This window comes from Trachurus japonicus, chromosome 16 (assembly GCF_045865225.1).
Source record: "Trachurus japonicus isolate A0001 chromosome 16, Traja_1.0".
NCBI lineage: Eukaryota > Metazoa > Chordata > Actinopteri > Carangiformes > Carangidae > Trachurus > Trachurus japonicus.
The window spans coordinates 23348277-23367333 of record NC_140922.1 but is presented as its reverse complement, the minus strand read 5'-3'; the positions used below and the strand labels follow the sequence as shown (position 1 = coordinate 23367333).

General features: G+C 41.6%; 2 protein-coding genes and 1 non-coding gene across 5 annotated transcripts; all 3 read right to left on the bottom strand.

Moving 5' to 3' along the window:
- Positions 1–8: 8 nt before the first annotated feature.
- On the bottom strand, positions 9–14624 carry atad2 (ATPase family AAA domain containing 2). Of its 3 annotated transcripts, none has more exons than XM_085802665.1 (30): positions 14053–14463; positions 13020–13174; positions 12776–12831; positions 12469–12655; positions 12194–12281; positions 12001–12079; positions 11377–11571; positions 11028–11148; positions 10540–10554; positions 9820–9921; positions 9537–9645; positions 9255–9370; positions 8960–9134; positions 8631–8719; positions 8016–8175; positions 7679–7769; positions 7300–7477; positions 7068–7204; positions 6698–6830; positions 5767–5953; positions 4944–5129; positions 4719–4854; positions 4282–4478; positions 3644–3803; positions 3401–3523; positions 2853–3020; positions 2038–2760; positions 1772–1905; positions 882–1010; positions 9–217 (listed from the first exon to the last, which is right to left on the bottom strand). In XM_085802665.1, the coding sequence occupies exons 1-30, from the start codon at positions 14281–14283 to the stop codon at positions 155–157; spliced, it is 4623 nt and encodes a 1540-aa protein (XP_085658791.1). In that variant the 5' UTR covers positions 14284–14463; the 3' UTR covers positions 9–154. The 3 variants fall into 3 exon arrangements, with proteins under 3 accessions (XP_085658791.1, XP_085658792.1, XP_085658793.1); XM_085802666.1 differs by having other exon boundaries at positions 11377–11568; positions 14053–14462; XM_085802667.1 differs by lacking the exon at positions 10540–10554 and having other exon boundaries at positions 14053–14624.
- On the bottom strand, positions 5550–5684 carry LOC146972447 (small nucleolar RNA SNORA5). The gene has a single exon (XR_015037974.1). It is a non-coding gene; the product is annotated as a small nucleolar RNA SNORA5 (small nucleolar RNA).
- Positions 14625–14869: 245 nt separating the features above from the next.
- psma2a (proteasome 20S subunit alpha 2a) lies at positions 14870–18797 on the bottom strand. The gene is made up of 8 exons (XM_085802663.1): positions 18734–18797; positions 18111–18187; positions 17597–17729; positions 16758–16880; positions 16554–16635; positions 16140–16213; positions 15967–16024; positions 14870–15860 (listed from the first exon to the last, which is right to left on the bottom strand). Exons 1-8 carry the CDS (start codon positions 18772–18774, stop codon positions 15744–15746), a joined length of 705 nt encoding a protein of 234 aa, XP_085658789.1. The 5' UTR covers positions 18775–18797; the 3' UTR covers positions 14870–15743.
- Between the last annotated feature and the right edge of the window lie 260 nt (positions 18798–19057).

The following is a 19057-nucleotide window of genomic DNA, read 5'->3' as shown; positions in this document are numbered from 1 at the left end:
TAACGATGTTTAGAGGTAAACAGTTTAATTTAATATGAACAAAAAGGGTTACAAAGTCTTAACTAATGCACAGATAGATGTGCCTGTAAATATCTATGAAAATAGAACCAATGTTTATATATTTACACAACTGAGAGCATTATGAGCATAGTTATTACAAATGGTTATATTTGTTGAGGAAAGGTCCACAGAAGTCTTCAACCTCCTGCTCCAATTCCTAATTGAAAAAAATAAGAACAGAGACACATCCACCTATTAACAGTGGCATACACAGAGACATTTTATATAGGGGCCTGTGATTGAAAAGCTAAATCTACAATAATATGCAGGGATGTAGAGTGTAATATTTACTAAACACAATCCCTGTGGTAGTCTTTGTTGCTACGGGTTCTTGTCCTCTCATATTTCAGATCCAATTTTGGCTTCAAAACCAATGGATTTTCCAATCAATTCTGTCGCTTTATGTTAGTTTAGTTTAAGAGGTGGTATTCACAGGTACTGTGTGTGGATGTTCAGCCAATCAGAAGAAAGAAAGCTTTTTAAGGAGGCACATATGACCTGCTCAAGTCAAAGGTTTGACTGAAAATCAAAGGCACTCTAGTGGAGTCCCAGAATGAAAGCATAATGGGTCCCTGCTATAAAAATAAGGGGAAATTGAATATCCTTGATTTTGAGTGCTCACTCAGCTTTTTTTTTTTTTTTACATGTCATAACAGTTCCAGGATACTACTATTGTTCCCACAGGCATGACTTCCTGATAGCCATTGTTAAAAGTTATTTCTTACCTACCAGTGGTTTTCCTCCTGTGACAAGTCAGAATATATCTACAGTGAAAAAGAAGAGCTACATCTGCTCATCAGTACAATCTAACATGTGCTAACCTGTATTAGTGCTGTTTTGTTGAAGTCTCGTCTGTGTCTATAAATGCTCTGGCACAGCAGTGCATAGAGCTTCTCCAGCTTGTAGACCTCGTAGCCCTCAGTCTTGGTCACCACTCTCTCCAACAGATGCTGAAAAAATAGAGGAAGGACATAGAAAAAGAGAATGATAAATAAAGGATCTTTATGGAGGAAAACTTAAAGGGGAACTATGCAAATCTGGTCGCTTTTCCAGTGTTTTGCTAACCCCTTCTCCCGGCCATGGGCATTTGTTTTCAACAAAGCCGGCGAGAAAATCAATCCATGGAGCAGTGTAAATTGTTATATCATACACACGTTACAATGTGTATATTTGTGTAGTCTTATCTGTCATAAACAAGAGATTACGGGGCGTGTTTGTGTTGTGGTGCCGCAGAGACGAGAGCTGGGACACCGGGTCGGAGGCGCTGATCTTCCAAAGTTGGTTTTCAAGCCAATAGATGGTCGGTGGAAGGCAGAGAGCCTCCGTTGTCCCATGTAACAAGTTACAAGTCATTTATCTAACCGTCACAATTACTCCAAAGCTGTTTAATTAAGGTTAATTAAGGAATTAATAGTTCATCTTTAATATATAAAGTGCAGAAAGAGGATTGACCAGAAAAAAAACAGTCTTCTGCTTCTATAGTAAGTAAGTAGGTAATAATTGTATTATAGTGTCCTGCACAACAAGGTGCCCAGCCTACACAGGCTTACAAGACACTCACATAAATCAAGTACAGTCATAAAAAGAAAGTACAATTAACATTCTCCAAATGTGAATAAGTGAAGTCAAAATTCAGAAACTAAACTGGATGGCTCACTATGATGAGATGTAGAATAAGCCAGCCTGTGCTGACAGCCACATTATCACACACCTTTAATTTGTCTCTGTCCACCACCAGAGGAGGAATTTCCTGGTCCAGGATCTGCAGAGCTTTGTCCACATCAATCACCTGCTGCTGCAACACAGCGTTCTTCAGACCCCGAGTCATTCGCCTCGCACTCCGCTCTGAGACACAAAAACACACACAAAGTATTAAGACTACTGAGACATAACAGTCTGCTCAACAAAGCATAAAGAAACAACTGTGATGAGGGATTTAGTAGACTGTGAATTGGCATTTCTCTGCTGATATCAAACCTGTGTTTGTGTCTTCCTCTCCTCTGACAGCTGCAGACGGATCTGTGGTTGAGGTTTCAGTTGCTTCCACCTCCATTGGCTCAGCAGGGCTCTTCAGCTCTGCCTCCTCTGCTGTGGCTACCTTGTTGTTCCTGTCATCTGCCAGTCTTCCAGCCTCACATTTCTCACTATCAGTTTCTGTCAGCTCCGTTTCACCACTTTCCGCTGTGCTGGTTTGTCTCTGGGTATCACCCTCTTTGTCAGTGCAGCTGTCCTTGTTAGTGTTCTCTAAAATACTTTCACTGTTCTCATCTCCTCCCGTTGCCTTCGCCGTGTTGTTTTCCTCTGACTTTCCTGCTTCGCAAGTGACAGATTTGTCCTCAGTTTCTGTTTCTCCGTTTTCACACGGGACAACCTTGTCTTCAGCAGCTTGACTGCCCTCTTCCATTCCCTCCTCTTTCTGGCTGTCCTGTTTCTCCACTGCGGGGACTGAATCGCCTTTCTCAGCTTCTGCAGGCCCCTCCTCTACATCAACCACCATCGGATCTTCCTCTCCTCCAGTCCCCTCATCACGCTCTGCCACCGTTTCCTTCTCAGCCTCCTCCTCCTCCTCATCTCCATCTTCCTCCTCCTCATCAGACCCTAACTGTGCATCATCTCTGGACACATTAGGAGAGGGGGATGTCCTTTTCTTTGCGATGCAGCCAGTGGCCCAGCGACTCTTCCGCCTTTTCTTCCTATGGACTGGAGGAACAAAAGGAGATGAAAATGTATGTTATAGTTATTGTATGTAAATTTGTTTTTTGTTTTTTTTTGTTATCTATAGTTGTTTTCACCTGTATTTTTAGGTATTGTAACAGTAGAGGCACTTGTATTGGGGGGAATGGCAGCCGTGGCTCCAGCTGGACAGAGGGCCATGTCAGCAATCCTGGCCTCAGCTGGAGGCATGTGCTGTTTGGGAAGGACGTGGTAAAAGGAGGGAGCGAACTGGGAGTCGGCGCAACCTGAGGTGGTGAAAAAAACAGAGAAACTTTAGGACATTGTTTTTTTTTCTACCTTTGCACTTTTGCGTCTTCCTAAACTGGCATTGCATTGGTTAAAATCAAAAACAAATTGTATTTTGAACAAAGTAAAACTGTATAATGGAATTAAATGTGATACACTGAAATTACAAATATACATATTGTCTAAGATACGTGTAGCGGTTTTCAAAAATTAGCAGCTACACAGTAAAATCAGTCCAAGGGCAATTTATCTACTCTGGTTAATATTTAAAACTAGGCTCACACAGAACCTCAGAGTTAAAATTAGAGGCTAGGATAAAGTTAATAAGATTTTTTTGCTTCCTACTATTACTTACAGACACACACACAGACACACACACCTCTTGTGCTACGTGATGCTTTGATCTCCTCACAAATCTTCTCAAAATCTTCATCCAGTTCATCTGTAATGATGGCATGGACAGTGTCCTTCAATGCGCATGCTCGGTGGCGGATCTGACGGTCTGGAGGAGAAAAACCAAACAAACACAATTTAGCATTTCTTTCATCACCCAAGACTATTGAACAGAAGATAATTTACATATTTTACACGAGTTTGATGTACACAGTGGTGCTCTTTGTACCTGAAGGGTCCCTGTCCGGGTTGTATTCAAGGGCATTTTGCCAGATGAGATCCACATCGTGGAGGAACTCTTTCGCTGTCTCATACTGATGGAGGTCTATCTTTGCGATAACTGTCGACAGGTCCATGGGCTCCTTGATCACCTCAGCATAATCTGGGACCTAAAAACACACAAAGACGCTTATGTGAGTATGACCATTACGGGACGAATCTTAACATAGGAGTGATCTGAGACTTTAGCAAACCACAGTATAAACTACTGGTGGGAATTTGGGATTTGCACAACAGACTGCCTATATTTTACATTTTAAGGTTTTAGAGGAATTCGAGGGGATTGCAGTTTTTTGAACGCGGAAGTGAGCTTCACTTCTCAGACCGACAACTGCCCCCTTGGTTTTAAGGTTGCCATTTATGCAGGATTTTAATGTCTGACTATGGTGCCTCCTGGTGGTACAAACAAAAACTAAACTCAGCCGAGATGCCAGAAATAGACATTGATTAAAAGAATGATCACCTGGGGAAAAAAAACACTGAATAGAAACAGTATAAAAACACAGACATAACCACTTGGCCGTCGGTAAGTAAGCTTCAAATGAGGCAACAGATCAGGAGAGAATGGAGTTTAATAAAAACAGCTACCTCATCTAAATCCACAGGTTTTGCAAAAGCTTTGAAGCGTTTATCTTGGGACAGCCTGTTGGCGACGTCACGCAGGAAGAGGCGGAGCTCCCTGAGGGTGTTCTCCTCCTGCTCTTCCAGTTTCTGGGTTTCCTCTTCTGTCAGCTGACGTGGAGGAGGTGGAGGGGCGACAGGGAGCACCTCCAACGCATGGAGCACTGAGAAAAGGGTTGACAGGTATGCGTCTGTAAATTGCTGTATTTTTGTCATTTATCAGCTTTTACATAACAAAACACACTATGGCCCGATATATGCTGTATGTTTTGGACTTGCACCCCCCCCCTTATGTCTGTTTTATACTTAGAAAATGTTACACTCCTACACTTATCACCTGCAACTAACAAAATAATTATGATGGGTAATGTCACACTAATACCAAACCACAATCATTTCCTCACCAGCTTTCTTTTTTGAGGGAGGAGCCTTTGCAGCCTGGTTGAGGATCAGGTCCTCAAAGAAGTCTCTTCTTTCTCTACTGGTGGGGACCTGGACATAGAAAACCTCCCCGTACTCCGCCCGAAACAACTCCTGAACCTGAGGCAAGTAAGTGAGGGACGACAGGGGTGTTAAGTCAGAACATACTTCCACCGTCAGTCAATATTGTATCGCTCTTCTCTTGATACCTCCATACTGAGTTGATCGTATCGCAGGTTGCAGGTGGCCAGCAGGAAAATAGGAGAGAAGGCGGGGATCGAGCTGAGCAGGCTGAGGAAGGTTGCTCTCAAGGCAGGACCCACCGTTTCCCACCACTGTCCGATGTGAGGGATGTAGAGGATACTGGGAGCTGTACGCTTGGCTTCAACAAAAATCTGCAGGGGAAATATAGTTAAAAAGTATGAATATTGTGTATCGTAACATGAAAAACATAAACATGAGAAATGGCTGCACTTCCAGAGCACACAAGAATTGAACTGGGGTTAGCTAGCTCCGCAATTTAGCTAACTTCAGTCAAAGAAAAGAGGTCACAGAAAAAGAAGAGGCGGCTCTTGGAAAGTGAAATAATAATGTTTGATGCTTAAGTCATCAGTCTGTCTACACTGGTAATTAAAAGCTGTCTATGGCTCCAGGTGGTTATGTAGAGTGAGCTAAACTTACAAACAGCTCCTTCAGAGTGTCCCTCACAAGTTTGTTTTTCACTATTTCAAGGTGCTGCACAGGTTCTGGGTCATTTTACTTATTTTAATTTAACAAACACATCACTTCAGGCCTTGACAATGTATGCATGTACTATTTGTCCGTAGTACATATTTATCCCCACTGCCCATGATGTGAGGAGGTGGGGCCCATGAACTACAGTCTCTGTAGCAGCCATTTTGGCCAGTGAGGTCCACTGGAAAGGACACACTGAATTTGACAAGGCTGCAAGACTTCAAAAGCTCTGTTTGAGGGCTAACATCCCATGAATTGTCACTTGTTATTCCATATCTCCATGAAAACCTCATTTACCTGAGCACAAGTCTCCTCTGGTGCCGTCGCACTCGCTCCAAACAGCACGGCCATGTCCAGGGTGTACACTGTGAATTTCTCCAGAGCATGGAGGACAGCAGGAGCCAGATGGGAGCTCTGACCAGAGCCCGGCCGGCCCTCCAACAGCAGCCTGGGGCGGTAGGACGTTGGCTGGCTGAGCACACTCCTACACAAGGAGAGATGACAGACAGCTCCTAAGTTGCTTAAACAATGTTCAAAAACACTGGAGCCACTGGGACAGCAGATGGTTTACAATATTCTCCAAGCAAAGATACGGGGAACGGAGAAAAGATAAGTAAGACAAACAAAACTAAAAGCCTAAGCTCCATAGATACAGTTTGTTTATGTTTTTTTTAAGTGTGAGCTCATTTTTGAGTGTTTCACAATTTGTAGTGTCCTTAGTTGCATGAAATAAAAAGTAGGGTTGTCACAAGAACCGATACTTCGGTACCAATTCGATGCCGACACGAAAAAAATAAATCGATACTTGCTTTTTTCTGGTACCGTCAGAACCGAATATACAACTTTTCCCTTGTTTTAAGCCCTATTAAATTCTGTGCAAAAAGAAGTTGAAGCACAGTTATGTTAAATACTTGACAGTTTGAAACAGTTTTCAATAAAGTAGTGAATTTAAAAGTACATGGGTTCTGTTTTTTTGTTTTGATTTTTTTAATCGTGGTATCGAATTACGGAAGTATCGAGAATCATGGAAATTCACAGGTATTGGTATCGACTACTGAAATTCTGGTATCGTGACAACCCTAATAAAATTAACTTTTTTTTTTAATGGGACTACAATTTTGATTGATAAAGTTATAGGAAACAATTCTTATTATGCTTATAGTCTGAAACAATTAGTAAACAATAAGCCTCCTGTTTAACAATCACTAATGAATAACGGCTAAACTACCTAGTGAGGTTGAGGAGTCCGTTAGCAGCAGGTGTTTTGGGTTTAGAGTGAGGGTTCAGAGCGTTGGAGCAGATCTCAGAGTCCTCGTCGTCACTGAACATCAGCTCATCCTCAGACACACCACAGGCCGAGTCTGGAAAATTACAAACAAGCTCAAACACACACCACAGCAGTCATTCCTAATGTCTAATAACAGCCTTATTCAAAAATGGGTGGCTAAAGGACAATTCGTTGATGTTATCTATTCTGATTACTAATTGACAATTAAATTAAATCATCTAAATGAAAAAATGCACAACCACTAACAGAACACATGAGGGCCAGAATAAATTAAAACATAACAAGACAGGAGGACGAAGCAGGACTTTACCCCGTTCTCTCTTCCTCTTTAAGCCCTTCTCGGCGTGCGGGTACACTCTGCTGACCGTTTGGAGGATGTTCTGCAGGGCGGAGCTCAGCAGAGGACGGATGGCAGGAATCAAGGCCTTGGCTGGAGACACCACGGCTCTGAAAATCACAATTGACATAATGTTTAGATTTTTACAGAAAAGTGTTTATTATACTGTAAAACAAAAAGAGGTAGAAGATACAAAATAAGCAACCTCTGGGCAGCAGGCACCATCTTGGACATAGCAGACATAAAGTCTTTGCTTGTGATGGAGATGGAGTTGACATCAAGTACGAGTTTCTGTGATGAGGAGTAGATTTGTGGGTAACGACGCCGCAGTGCACACAGCGCAGCTTCTGAACACACTGCCTTGATGTCTGCTCCACAGTACCCTGCCAAGTAAAGACAAACAGCTTGTTGTTAATGGCCGTTAAGACGATCAGCTAAATTCAATCTGCAGTCTTGATGGGACAAGGATTTCGGTTGTGCGGCACAGACTTCGTCCTGGACTCATTCCAGGATCATTTCATGTAAATATCCAGCTCTGCTCTCCTGGCAGGATGTGTAGTTATTGTTGCTGTATGCAAACATACCGACACATTTATCAGCCAATTCTTCCAGGAAAGAGTCAGAGGGTTGAGGAGTCCACTGTCTGGTGTGGATCTTCAGGATGTCTTTTCTAGCCTGCAATAAAAAAAAGAAAAGAAATCACAACATTTCAAGTTCAACACCAAAACAATTAGTCCCCAAATCATTTTGGAGTTTTTTTCTGAGTTTCTATTTAGTTTTCTATGACCTGAAGATAGTATAGTGTTTGCTTTTAAATATGAAATAGTATATACATTCACTAGCAAAGTAAAGCAACCTGGACATGAACATTGAACATTGAACATTGAACATAGACAAATGTGAGAACCCAGAGTTCCTCACCTCTCTGTCGGGCAGGCCAAAGAGGAACTCTCTGTCAAAGCGTCCTGGTCTTCTCAGAGCTGGGTCGATGGAGTCAAGTCTGTTTGTGGCTCCTATCACAACAACCTCTCCTCTAGCATCCAGTCCATCCATCAGAGCCAGGAGCGTGGACACAATAGAGCTATAGGGAAAGAGTACGACTCAGATTACCGTCCGACTCTCGGCCAGTTGAAGGTGCTGGATTGTAATGATGATCATGTCAAAGTCACAAACTTTGTATTTTCTTACTGACAGCATGTCAACTGCAGTAGCCATGTAATATTGTTTAATTTACAATATTTTCATCAATTTAGCTCTTTCTGATTCAGATGACCTGCAGGTAGCTGTGGTGTATTACAGTGTGAAATCCCCCTCTAATCTAGACTGATAGGTAGCTGTTAATGCTGCACACTCTATGCAAATCCATCTTGGAGTTGAATCTGACAAGCTTGCAAAACTAAATGGCCTCTTCTAGGCTACATCAATAAAGAGTGAGGGCAGTATTTACTATATTTGCTAAGTAGCTGTCACAAAAACCTACATGTACATGTTTTAATCATCACACATGAACAGTATAAGGTAAGCAGCTTGGCTGACCTGTGGATCTGGTCTTGACGGCTGGACCTGACTGGAGCCAAACCATCAATCTCGTCAAAGAAGATGATGGCTGGCCGCATTTGGTATGCCTGCAAATAATTCATTAGGAACTCAGTCACAGATTGTATCGTCTTCTGACCTGACACTTAAAATGTAAATGCATTCATTTACATCATTGTTATGTACAAGTTCATATGTGAGAATATGATTCAGACTATTCTGATATTCTTTGTTTATATAAAGCTGGAACAAAGGAAATATCTAAATTTGTCCTGAAATTGTCCCTGAAAGTCTTCCTATGTTGTGCCTTGAGGAAATGTTTGGTTTACCTGGTCAAACAGCAGGCGTAGCTGTCTCTCAGATTCTCCCACCCACTTACTGAGGCAGTCAGCTCCTTTTCTCATGAAGAACGACACCTTTCGCTCTCCCTGACTGCACTCGTTGGCCAGCGCTCTGGCTACAAGGGTTTTCCCTGTGCCCGGTGGACCATAAAACAGACAACCCCTGAAGACAAAAGAAAACCAATCATGGGAATTTCATTTTGGGAGTTAATTAAAGCATTAAAAACACACCTGGGCATGCATATCAGTCACACAACCTAACCTATCAACACACACCATTTACCTGGGTGGCTGTATCTTGAACCTTTCAAAGACCTCTGGGTAGAGGAGAGGGAAGACCACCATCTCCTTCAGCGCTGAGATGTGTCTACTCAAACCTCCAATACTGTCAAAGCGCACCTGGATAAAAAAAAGACAACCTAATATTGTTAATAACATTTTCTCAAATTCTCCTGTTTTTCAGAGTGCCTCTTTAAATATTTGATCAGGGTAATCTCGTTTGGATCAATACAGCAGTGTGTAAAGCCCCTGTTTATTGAAACTGCTTCCACACTCATCTTCTCACCGTCCTGTCGATGTGCATGGGGTCCACATCAGCAAGGCTGGCTCCGATCTTCATCCTGTCCTTGTGGATTCCCAGCAGGTCTTCTTTCACAAGATTCATAGGTAGACATCTGCATGGAAAAACACAAAAATAATCATTTAATTCATACATTAACAAGTTGACCCCACTCCGACAGGCTGTGACAACACGCAAAAGTTACCAAGAATAACCCTTAAGAGATTTTTCCTGAAGATTTCTACGCTTCCCCCGTTTTGTGCTCTTTACACTTCACTATTTCTCTTACTTGTTGACTGATCTGCTCCTGTTCATACTCCTCCTTCTCTGGAATTTCTCATCGTCTGAAGATGAGGAGGTGGAGTCGCTGCTGTGGATGGCATGTCTCCTTCTGCACGGGCAAAGGATGCAAAAAACACTCCATGGTTAACAAGATATCCAAACATCAAGGTACATCGCTCACATCATACAAGAATGACTGTTGTTTAGGGACTTTCTGGATTAAAACTGACTTGAACCTGAACACAAACACGTCACTGATGCAAAGGGATAATGCATCAATTCAGAGAAGAAGAAAAAAAAGAAGTCTGAGGAATATGATGTAATATCATGTACAATGTGCAGCAACAACACAGTGACCCAATCCAGCCAGTTTAAATGACAACACCTTCACCATATAAGAAAACTGACTAACACACCACAACAACAACATATAAAGAGAGATAAACTTCAGAATTCAGAAAGGACCCAAAATTCATATTTCTAAAGGTGAGGGACACTTCTGTTAAGATGCACATAAACTATACCAAATCCTGGCTAAAATTCACTTTTCAACAATTAAAACGTGACAAATTTTGGATTAGTTAATTTCAGAATTTTAACCTTACTGCCACACCCAAATGTGCCAAACCTGCCAACAACCATAGAGCTAGCAGAGACAGATAGCACCCCACAGACGAACTAAAGACTAGACATAAACGCTGACAAAGACAAATGGTGAGGGTCTTACCTCTCAGAACTACTCCTGAGGGTGGGAAGAATCAGGAAAAAGAGCAAAAAAGAGGATTTTTGGGAAGGAGTTGATAAAAGTTGCAACTGCAGGTGTAAGTTTGTTTTTTTTCAGTTGCAATTGTGAATTTTGTGTGTATGTGCTATGAGTAAGTAATGTAATGTTTTAAAATATCACACTGTGAGTAAGAAGTTATTCTTCCAGGATAGGATTTGATCAACGTATGTAAGCAAAGTGGAGAGTGTACCTGTTTCAGTGTTATTACTGAATTCTGTCCTGTATTACATATAAGTAAATTCTGAATAATTACAGCCGTAATTCTGGCTTTTGTATGAGTTAGACCACTTTTCTGACGAATTAGTTGAAAGATTTACTTAACATGTTACAATTCTGACCATTGTAAAACAGATCACGTGTAAAACGTAACATCACAGATTTTTATATCTGAGTTTCAGAATAATGTGTGGTTGCTGAGCTGTCACACTAACCGGCTGGTTCTCCTCCTGTTGTATGGGCTCCTCGGGGCCGTGGAGCTGAATCTGAACCTGCGTCTTGTAGGAGACGAGTGGTCCTTGAAGTACATGCTGCGTTTCCTGGGCTCTCTGGGTTCTGAGGAAAAAAACAAACCAAACCAAAAAAAAAAAAACGGTGTCAAAATGTTGAAGGTAAAGTAAAGCCTTAAAGAAAACACTGGCTTTTCTGCACAGTGTCTCTTGATAACGACACTTGTAGGATACCGTCTCAATTATGTTTATGTATTATCACATTTCAGGTAACATTAAATCAAAAAGGACTTTTATGAATGAAATGACTGGTAGTTTTTGAAAGAACCAATACCATCCAGCGGGGCCTGGTAGCGAACCACTGTCTTTCGCTGCCTTAAGTCATAGCGCCTCTGGTTGTCTTCTTCCTCATCCTCGCCATCCTCATCGTCATCATCTTCTTCTTCTTCTTCCTCCTCCTCCTCCTCCTCATCATCATCATCCTCTCTATCTTCCTCCTCCACTTCATCGTGATCATCCTCATCTTCTCCTGTAAAGTAGGTGGGGAAAAAAGTAAATAACATAAACTACTGCTGCTGTTTACATCTACATACATAAGTTCTACTCCTGCTTTTGTTTCTGTTTTAGTAGAAAGTGACTCAATCCAGTGCCGACATTGGTATCAGACAATTTCAAAGCAGCATTTCCAACTCGTCCTGTAGCTGATTATGTCAACGAGTGTATAAAATAGAGCCACTACAGACACCTGTCACATCCTGCTCAATTGAAGAGGCACTGAGAAGCTGCGTGATGAAATCGAATTAAACCAGCTTTGTAATTTATCCCCCAAAAAAAAGAAAGAAAAAAAAAGCTCAAACATCCGGCTATGTTTGTGTGAAACTGTCTGTATAACTAAATAGCATGCTTGGCATCCCATGGCAATGCCCATAATGTGGTTACTAGCCATAATCCAGCTCACCTTGGTTTTCCTTAGTGTCTTTACTCTCCACATTCGTCCTCAAAGACCTTAGCATCTGGCCCCTGGTGTAAACACCCAGCTGCTCAGAGGGAAACAGGTCATATACTTATGAAATCACAGTGTTTTGTTTTGATTTAATTTCAGCCAGTCATCTTGAAATTCAAAAACTGGTGTTTGCTGATGGTGTTTGTACCTCTTCTTTAGTGTCTCTATCTCTGCTTCTCAGTCTGCGTCTCATCTTCTGCATGTCATCCATCTTCTGGAGGACAGCTTCAGCAGTGCTGAGGTTAAAAATGGGAAAAAAATTTAGCAAGTTCACCACAAAATTAGCAACCCATTGGTTTCAAATTGAACACCATAATAGCCGTGTGTAAATGTGTCTTCAGTACCTGGGGTGGTGCTGTAGCTATATTTTCAGAAGTCGGGGAATTAGGAACAGAAACTGGAGAAAAGTGTTGCTGAACTCACTTGGTGATGAGGCGGTCGTAGAGCACAGACTGGTTGCGTGAATCCAGCTTGTATCGGGTAATTCGCGAGCTACGCCGCACTGAGCGATCCTCCTCCTCCTCCTCCTCCTCCTCCTCCACTTCTCGGCTCTGAAGGCTGAAGCGGCTCCTTCTGGGAGTGGACGATGCCTCCACTTCTACTGGAACATCTGGGGCACCCAACAGAAACACCATTTGTTAATTTGTTAGTAGCGTAGACCGTCCTAAAACAAATTTCTGACGCAACATAATCTAAGCACTCAATGGAAAAACACTGCAGCTGACTGTACCCGCTTGCTGCTTGCCGCTGGATGCTTGTCCTTCTCTCTGCAACCTGGAAGATTTCCTGAAGTCAGAAAGGAAATACTGCATTAAAAAGTAGTTCCTTGTGTCATCTCACTGCACTTTGTGCTTTTTAAATGTGCATTTATGAACACAAATCTTGGTGCATCTTAAACACATTACAGATCCAAATGTTTGCCTTTGCTACAGATTCATACTTAGTTTGTGACAAGGTGAGTGAACTTGCATTACCTGGTGCAGAGGCCTCCAGCCTTGTCTTCGTTCACAGGTGAGCTAGTCGCTGGCTCCATGTCAGTAAAGGAGGACTCTAGCTTAACTCTCTGTCCTCTGGTCCTCAGAGAGTGATGGAGACCACTTCCCTCGTCCCGTTTCATATCAGTATGTCCCTGGAAGAACAGTCACCTCAAGAGTTTATCATTTAAAGTACACATAGTGTTTGTTTTCAAGACACCAAGTTGTTGGGTGAGGTAAATAATGTTCAGTTAATCAACTAAGAGTTATGTTTGACAGATCATTTACAAGTATAACTTAGCCACTAGGATAAAAATATGTAAACTAACATAATCATATGTAACATTATCAATATCCATCCATGGACACACACACACACACACACACACACACACACACACACACACACACACACACAGAGTCACTGAATCATCCACCACCTTTGTTTTGGTATTGAAAGTCAAAGTCAAACAATGCTTTCCAGAAATAAAATACATCTTTGAAAAAATAACAAACATTTTTTTCAAAACTGGGGCGAAAGTTAGCATAGTAGTTTACTTTAAATAGTGCATTTATAAAGATCTTCACAACTGTAGATGTGTCTTTAATGAATGAATAAATGAATGAATGAGTTCATGATAATAAAAAAAAAAAACCCAGCTCGCCCTCAAATCCTACACAACCAAAACATTTCCCTTTGCTTGGACAGTAAACTTATGATATAAAAGTTTAATGGTCAATGATCAAAACAATATAGAAACTGTTTGTTGACTGAATAACTTAAACAAGATGAATTTAAAAAAGTGTAATGTGTTTGTGATTGTCAGTGAAACGTTGTGAGCAACTTCTGGTGCGAGTTTTGACAATTTGTCAGTAACAGTCCCACTAAAGTGAGTAGCTGTCAATAAATACAGCTAACATTAGCTTAGCACGCTAGCTCAAACTAGCACAGCAAAGTTTACGTTCATAAATAATTCATCCATCCGTGATCGTGGGCTGTGATCTAACCGTGCTGTCCCGGTGAATAACTCACGTTAGGCGTGCTGTTTTCGGTGCTGCTGAAGCTGTCGTCCAGGGCCCGGGTGGACCGGGACAGCCGGGCGGACTTTCTCTGCGACGCGGGAAGCAGCGACAGAAACTCCGAGCTTGTGTCCAACTCCATCGACCTCCTCTTCGGAGTTGCCGCCGGTTCCGCGCCGACACCACCACCGCTACTGCCGCTGCTGCCGCCGCCGCCGCCGCTGCTGCTGCGTAGTATCACCATCTTGACTCCAAACCGAGCTTACAACCGGCACCACCGACGGATAATCAGACACTTTTCCTGCCTCGACAGTCTAAACCTTTTACAGTGTGAGCGCCAACATAGCACGGATAACCGTAAACGTCGGCCAGCTGACATACACACACACACACACACACTACTATCTCCTCACTAAACCCTTGATTTCTGGCGCCATAAACGTCATCGGAGGTTGTGGTAAGAAACCAACCGCCGCCAGGGAAAATAGGTCCCATGGCAAAATTGTGCATTATGTAAAATTGTTAAAGTAATTTTGTTTTCATCACATCGACGATACAGAATATTCTCATGATCGCTGTTATTGTATTGACTAAATCAGTCACAGTAATAGTTTAATGCAACATAAGCGGAGCGATACGTTTACGGTCTTAAAAGAAGGTGTTCCGGTCGGTGTAGAGCGCGCTCCCTCCGGTCCAAACTCGCGCGCTCTCATTATGTGCATAGGCACGTATTGAGTCCGACTGTACATATTATTAAACATTAAATATGTCCAAGTTTTAAACTGCTATTTCTAAACAGAAACTTAAATCTAAAACACAGAGTCAGAATTGAGTCATTATCTTTTATTTGAACGTGACAGATTACAGAAGAGAAAATACAAACTCTAGCATTCTTTCTAGCCTGGAAAAAAAGTACATTTTTTGTAAAACTGCTGTACAGGCAATCAGATCCTGCTGGCAAACTCTCGAACTATTCCATTGTATCCTCCTCATTTGCTCCCTTTTGTTTGTTCTCCTTCCTGGTAGATTTGAGTGACACTAATGAGGTACAGTTTGGGGACGTTTTCAGGGACATGTCAATGTTCAGGATGAATAAATCACCCACAGACAGATGTGAGACCAAGGCCCAGTCTAGTGGCCGCTTAATAGGTGTCAGCATTGACACCATTTGAATTTGTTTTTGTGCCAGAGGTCATTGGTCATACTTGGCAATGAGTTTTTGATTAAATACATCAACACAGTGCTTGATTTGTAAGCCAAAAAGTGCTGCTGTTGCAACAGTCATGAGAAAGAAGAGAAGTGAAGGATCCAATGGAAGACTTCAGACTTCGCTCATCAGAGCCCACATTTCCTTTTCATATGCACAGTAGCCAGCGGTCACATTTCACAATGAAAGGGCATGTGTTTGACAACAAAGCAATTAGTCATAGGTCTGGCATATGATGGCCACACAGCTGTGTCAGCAACATTTAGTTGTAAACACACAAAAGCTCTGTCTTAAAGTAAATAGATCGAGGTATTGTCATGTTTATTAACCTTGAATCTAATGAAGCTATGATGGGCAACATCACCATGTTTTTGAGGCAGAAAAGATGAAAAAAAAAAAAAAAGTTTACAAAAATGTGGAATGAGACTGTTGGCTACTGTGCTGCTGCCTTTGCCTTGAAATGTGGCCAGAAAGCCTTGTCATCAGGTGGGGCACGATCACGCAATGGCAGCCAGGTAGTCTTTCACCTCTGCTGGGGTCAGTCTTTTGAAGCCAGCCTCGTTGCAGATCCCCACCTCAATGTTCTCCTCTGTCATCTGACCCTCAAAACTCTCCTAAATGGCAGAAATAAGAGACGTGTAAATCACTCATGATAAAAGAGAGAAACAGTGTAACGGCAAAGACAGAGTCAACTATTTATCTAAATAATCAACAATATACCTTCAATGTCAAGATGGCTGTGTGGATAGCATCTTCCAGCTCCAGATCGTTGTTATACCTGGAGATGGGAAACAAAGTGGTCATCTACTAATCTGCAGTCTGCATCAGTTCATATCATATCACATTTATACATCTCCGCCTGCATCATGGTTCACTTGTCATTTAACTTGTACCTTTTCTCAAGGAATGTTTTTCCATTAACGTAGTTCTTTCCCATGGCGGTTGCTTTCCATGCGAAATATGCACCCTGCAAATCAAGAAGAAACAAATAAACTCTTAGGTCAGTGAGGAATTTCTACCTCTGACATACACACCAATTGAGTATAATCATGACAATCACTGTGGGCTTACAGCGAACAAATCAGTGGTGAGCACATTCCAATCAGACATTATATGCATTTCAACATCTGTTGAAATTATTATAATTGCAAATGTTTATCCAACATAAAAAATGAGTGGTGCAATGTTGAAATATGTCTGGATAAATCTGCCAACAAAGATTTGAGACAATGAAAATAAAACTACTGTAAACAATGTGTTCAGTAACCGAGGACAAGTATAATCAAGAGTGCATGAAAACAACATACGGAGGGGTCTGACTGGAACAGGTAGGGGTGATCTTCATCCCATCCAGCTATCAGCAATGATACCCCAAATGGACGCACACCACTGGAGGAGAAAACAAGACACGTTCAAATTAAGGGTTATGACTGAATACATCCTACGGCTGAAAGACCAAAGTGAAGTGTCTAAAGGAATATATGTATTCATGTGTCTTAGTTCATACACACCCAGACTGTGTGTATTCCTGCATCACAGAGGCCACTCTCTGGACAAGCTGGCCTGTGGGAATTGGCTCCTGGTATACCAGGAAGTACTGCTGTGCCAACTTCCGGGCTCGTCGCACTAAAACCCTGCAAAGAGGAGAAAACTCATTAAGCTTTTGATATACATGGAGGTTAAGTGGCCATAAAAACTTTGTGTTGGAACTTTTAGATGTCTCCCATAAAGAGCCAACAAAGTCCTGATTTTTTATATTGTGCAAACAACTCATGGATATGGAAGTTATTAGTAGCAAAAGGCATGATACTCAAACACCAAGTGTTTATGGGAGCACAAAGCATTGTTTTTCAGTGCAGATCTGAAATAGTGTCTGGCATCTAATCAATACATGTGGGATGCATGGTATTGCAGCCATGCATCCCACATGCAATGAACAGCAGCGGTCTCACTCACAATGAACAGAAGCCATCACTGTCCCAGCCTCAAAACCTAATTGTCAATTTTTACAAAGTAGCAATCACAAAGATATTTAAGTTTCTTAAATTTCAAATGTTTTTCAATGGTTGATACTAAAATATCTGAGGACTGGAATGTGGAACAAACTTTCCAAAAACAAAATGATATGCTTTCCAAAAATGGATTATAATGTACTGTTTCTTTATGGCCTAAAAATGACAGACCTATATATCAATTTATAATAGGCAGGATAAAGCAGCGATAATGTTGTTTTAGCTGCTAGTAACCAGTCTTAAATGCAGCTTATTTTCTCACTTTTACCTATGTGGACATAAGTACTTTGTGTTTGAAGTTAGAAAAAGAAAGGCAAGCTGCTGGAAAGAGTGCCCACCTGTAGTCAGGCCCCATGCCACTGTAGACCATGCCTATGTGTTTAGTGATGGGCTCCACTTTATGGACACTCTGCTCATCATACAGAATGGACTTCTGTTTCTTCTCCGTTGCCAGGACAACTCCATTTGAAGCTGGAAATCAAGAGCATCACAGTTTGTGTCGTTACAAATACAATCAATATTATTTTTGTAATGTGGTGACTTTTAGGAGTCAGCTGACAGCTCAGGTAGCTCCACCAGTATCTGTTAAATTGCCCCTTTTTGTTGATTAATTAATTTTTTACCACTGTGAGGAAATATTACAGACAGAAAAAGGTAAAACGTACTTAACCACGCTGTGACAGATTTACCAATGCATGTGTGCTTTGTTTAAGGTGCACTTCTTTACACAGCCACATTTCTCGTAAAGCCTCACTGCCAGTTCCAAGTGAGGGACAACAAAGAAAATACTAATATATAATCCAACCAAAACCAACAGGCAAAGATGATCCTGTGATTTCCAACACTTCCTACCTTTGATGCCAACTGAGGGAGCTCCGGCTGCTACAGCTGCCAGGGCATATTCAATCTGGACCAGTTTACCCGAAGGGCTGCAAGAAGAAACATAGGATGTTGCATAACCATGCTTTAAAAAAAAAGGTGCGATAAATGAACTTTACTAAATTGCGGTGAAACAATAACAACTTTGGTTAGAGAACACGATTTACAATTGCTAACACGAAACTGAAAGCAAAACGTTAGAACAACTGACTCATCTGAGCTAACTTAGCACTACAAGCTAAAACAAAAGCAGTGTCTAAATGTGTAAAAAACCACCCGGTTGCGGTCTGGTCGGTTATTATATCAATGTACAACAATTCTATGAGCTGTAATTGCGGATATGCAGGGAAGAAAATACACTCGGTGTTTCATTTTAAATCCCATTTAGCCGCCATGCTAACAGTTAACGCTAGCCGATTCATTGCACTACCCGGCAATGACAGTGCATCAACTCCGGCGGCTCCGAAAACCTTCTTTTAAAACCACAGCAGAAAAACCGCACAAACGTTTTTCCATTGGGCATTCAATAACAACAAGCACAAGCTGTGGGGACAAGACGTGTTTGGAAATTAACGATAATTTTTAACAAAGTTTACCTAAATGTGGTGAGGGAGAAACTGTAGCCTCGTTCCGCCATCTTGTTCTTCTTCTTCTGCTCTGCGTTGCCAGGAGATTTGTAAACGAACTCCAGAGTGGTGAACACCGCCGCCTATGAAGACTGCACACAAACCACCAGCACAAGTGTTAGCAAGATGTTTAGAAAGTTATTATCGCATATAGTCGAGTCTAAAATGTTGAAAAGCATGCTACATACACCAAAAAACAAAACTAACTAACAAAAACTTGTGACTTTGATTTTATTGTGTCTTCTGGGAACTCCTGTTTATGGAAGCCCATTTCTGCCACTTGATGGGAAAAAA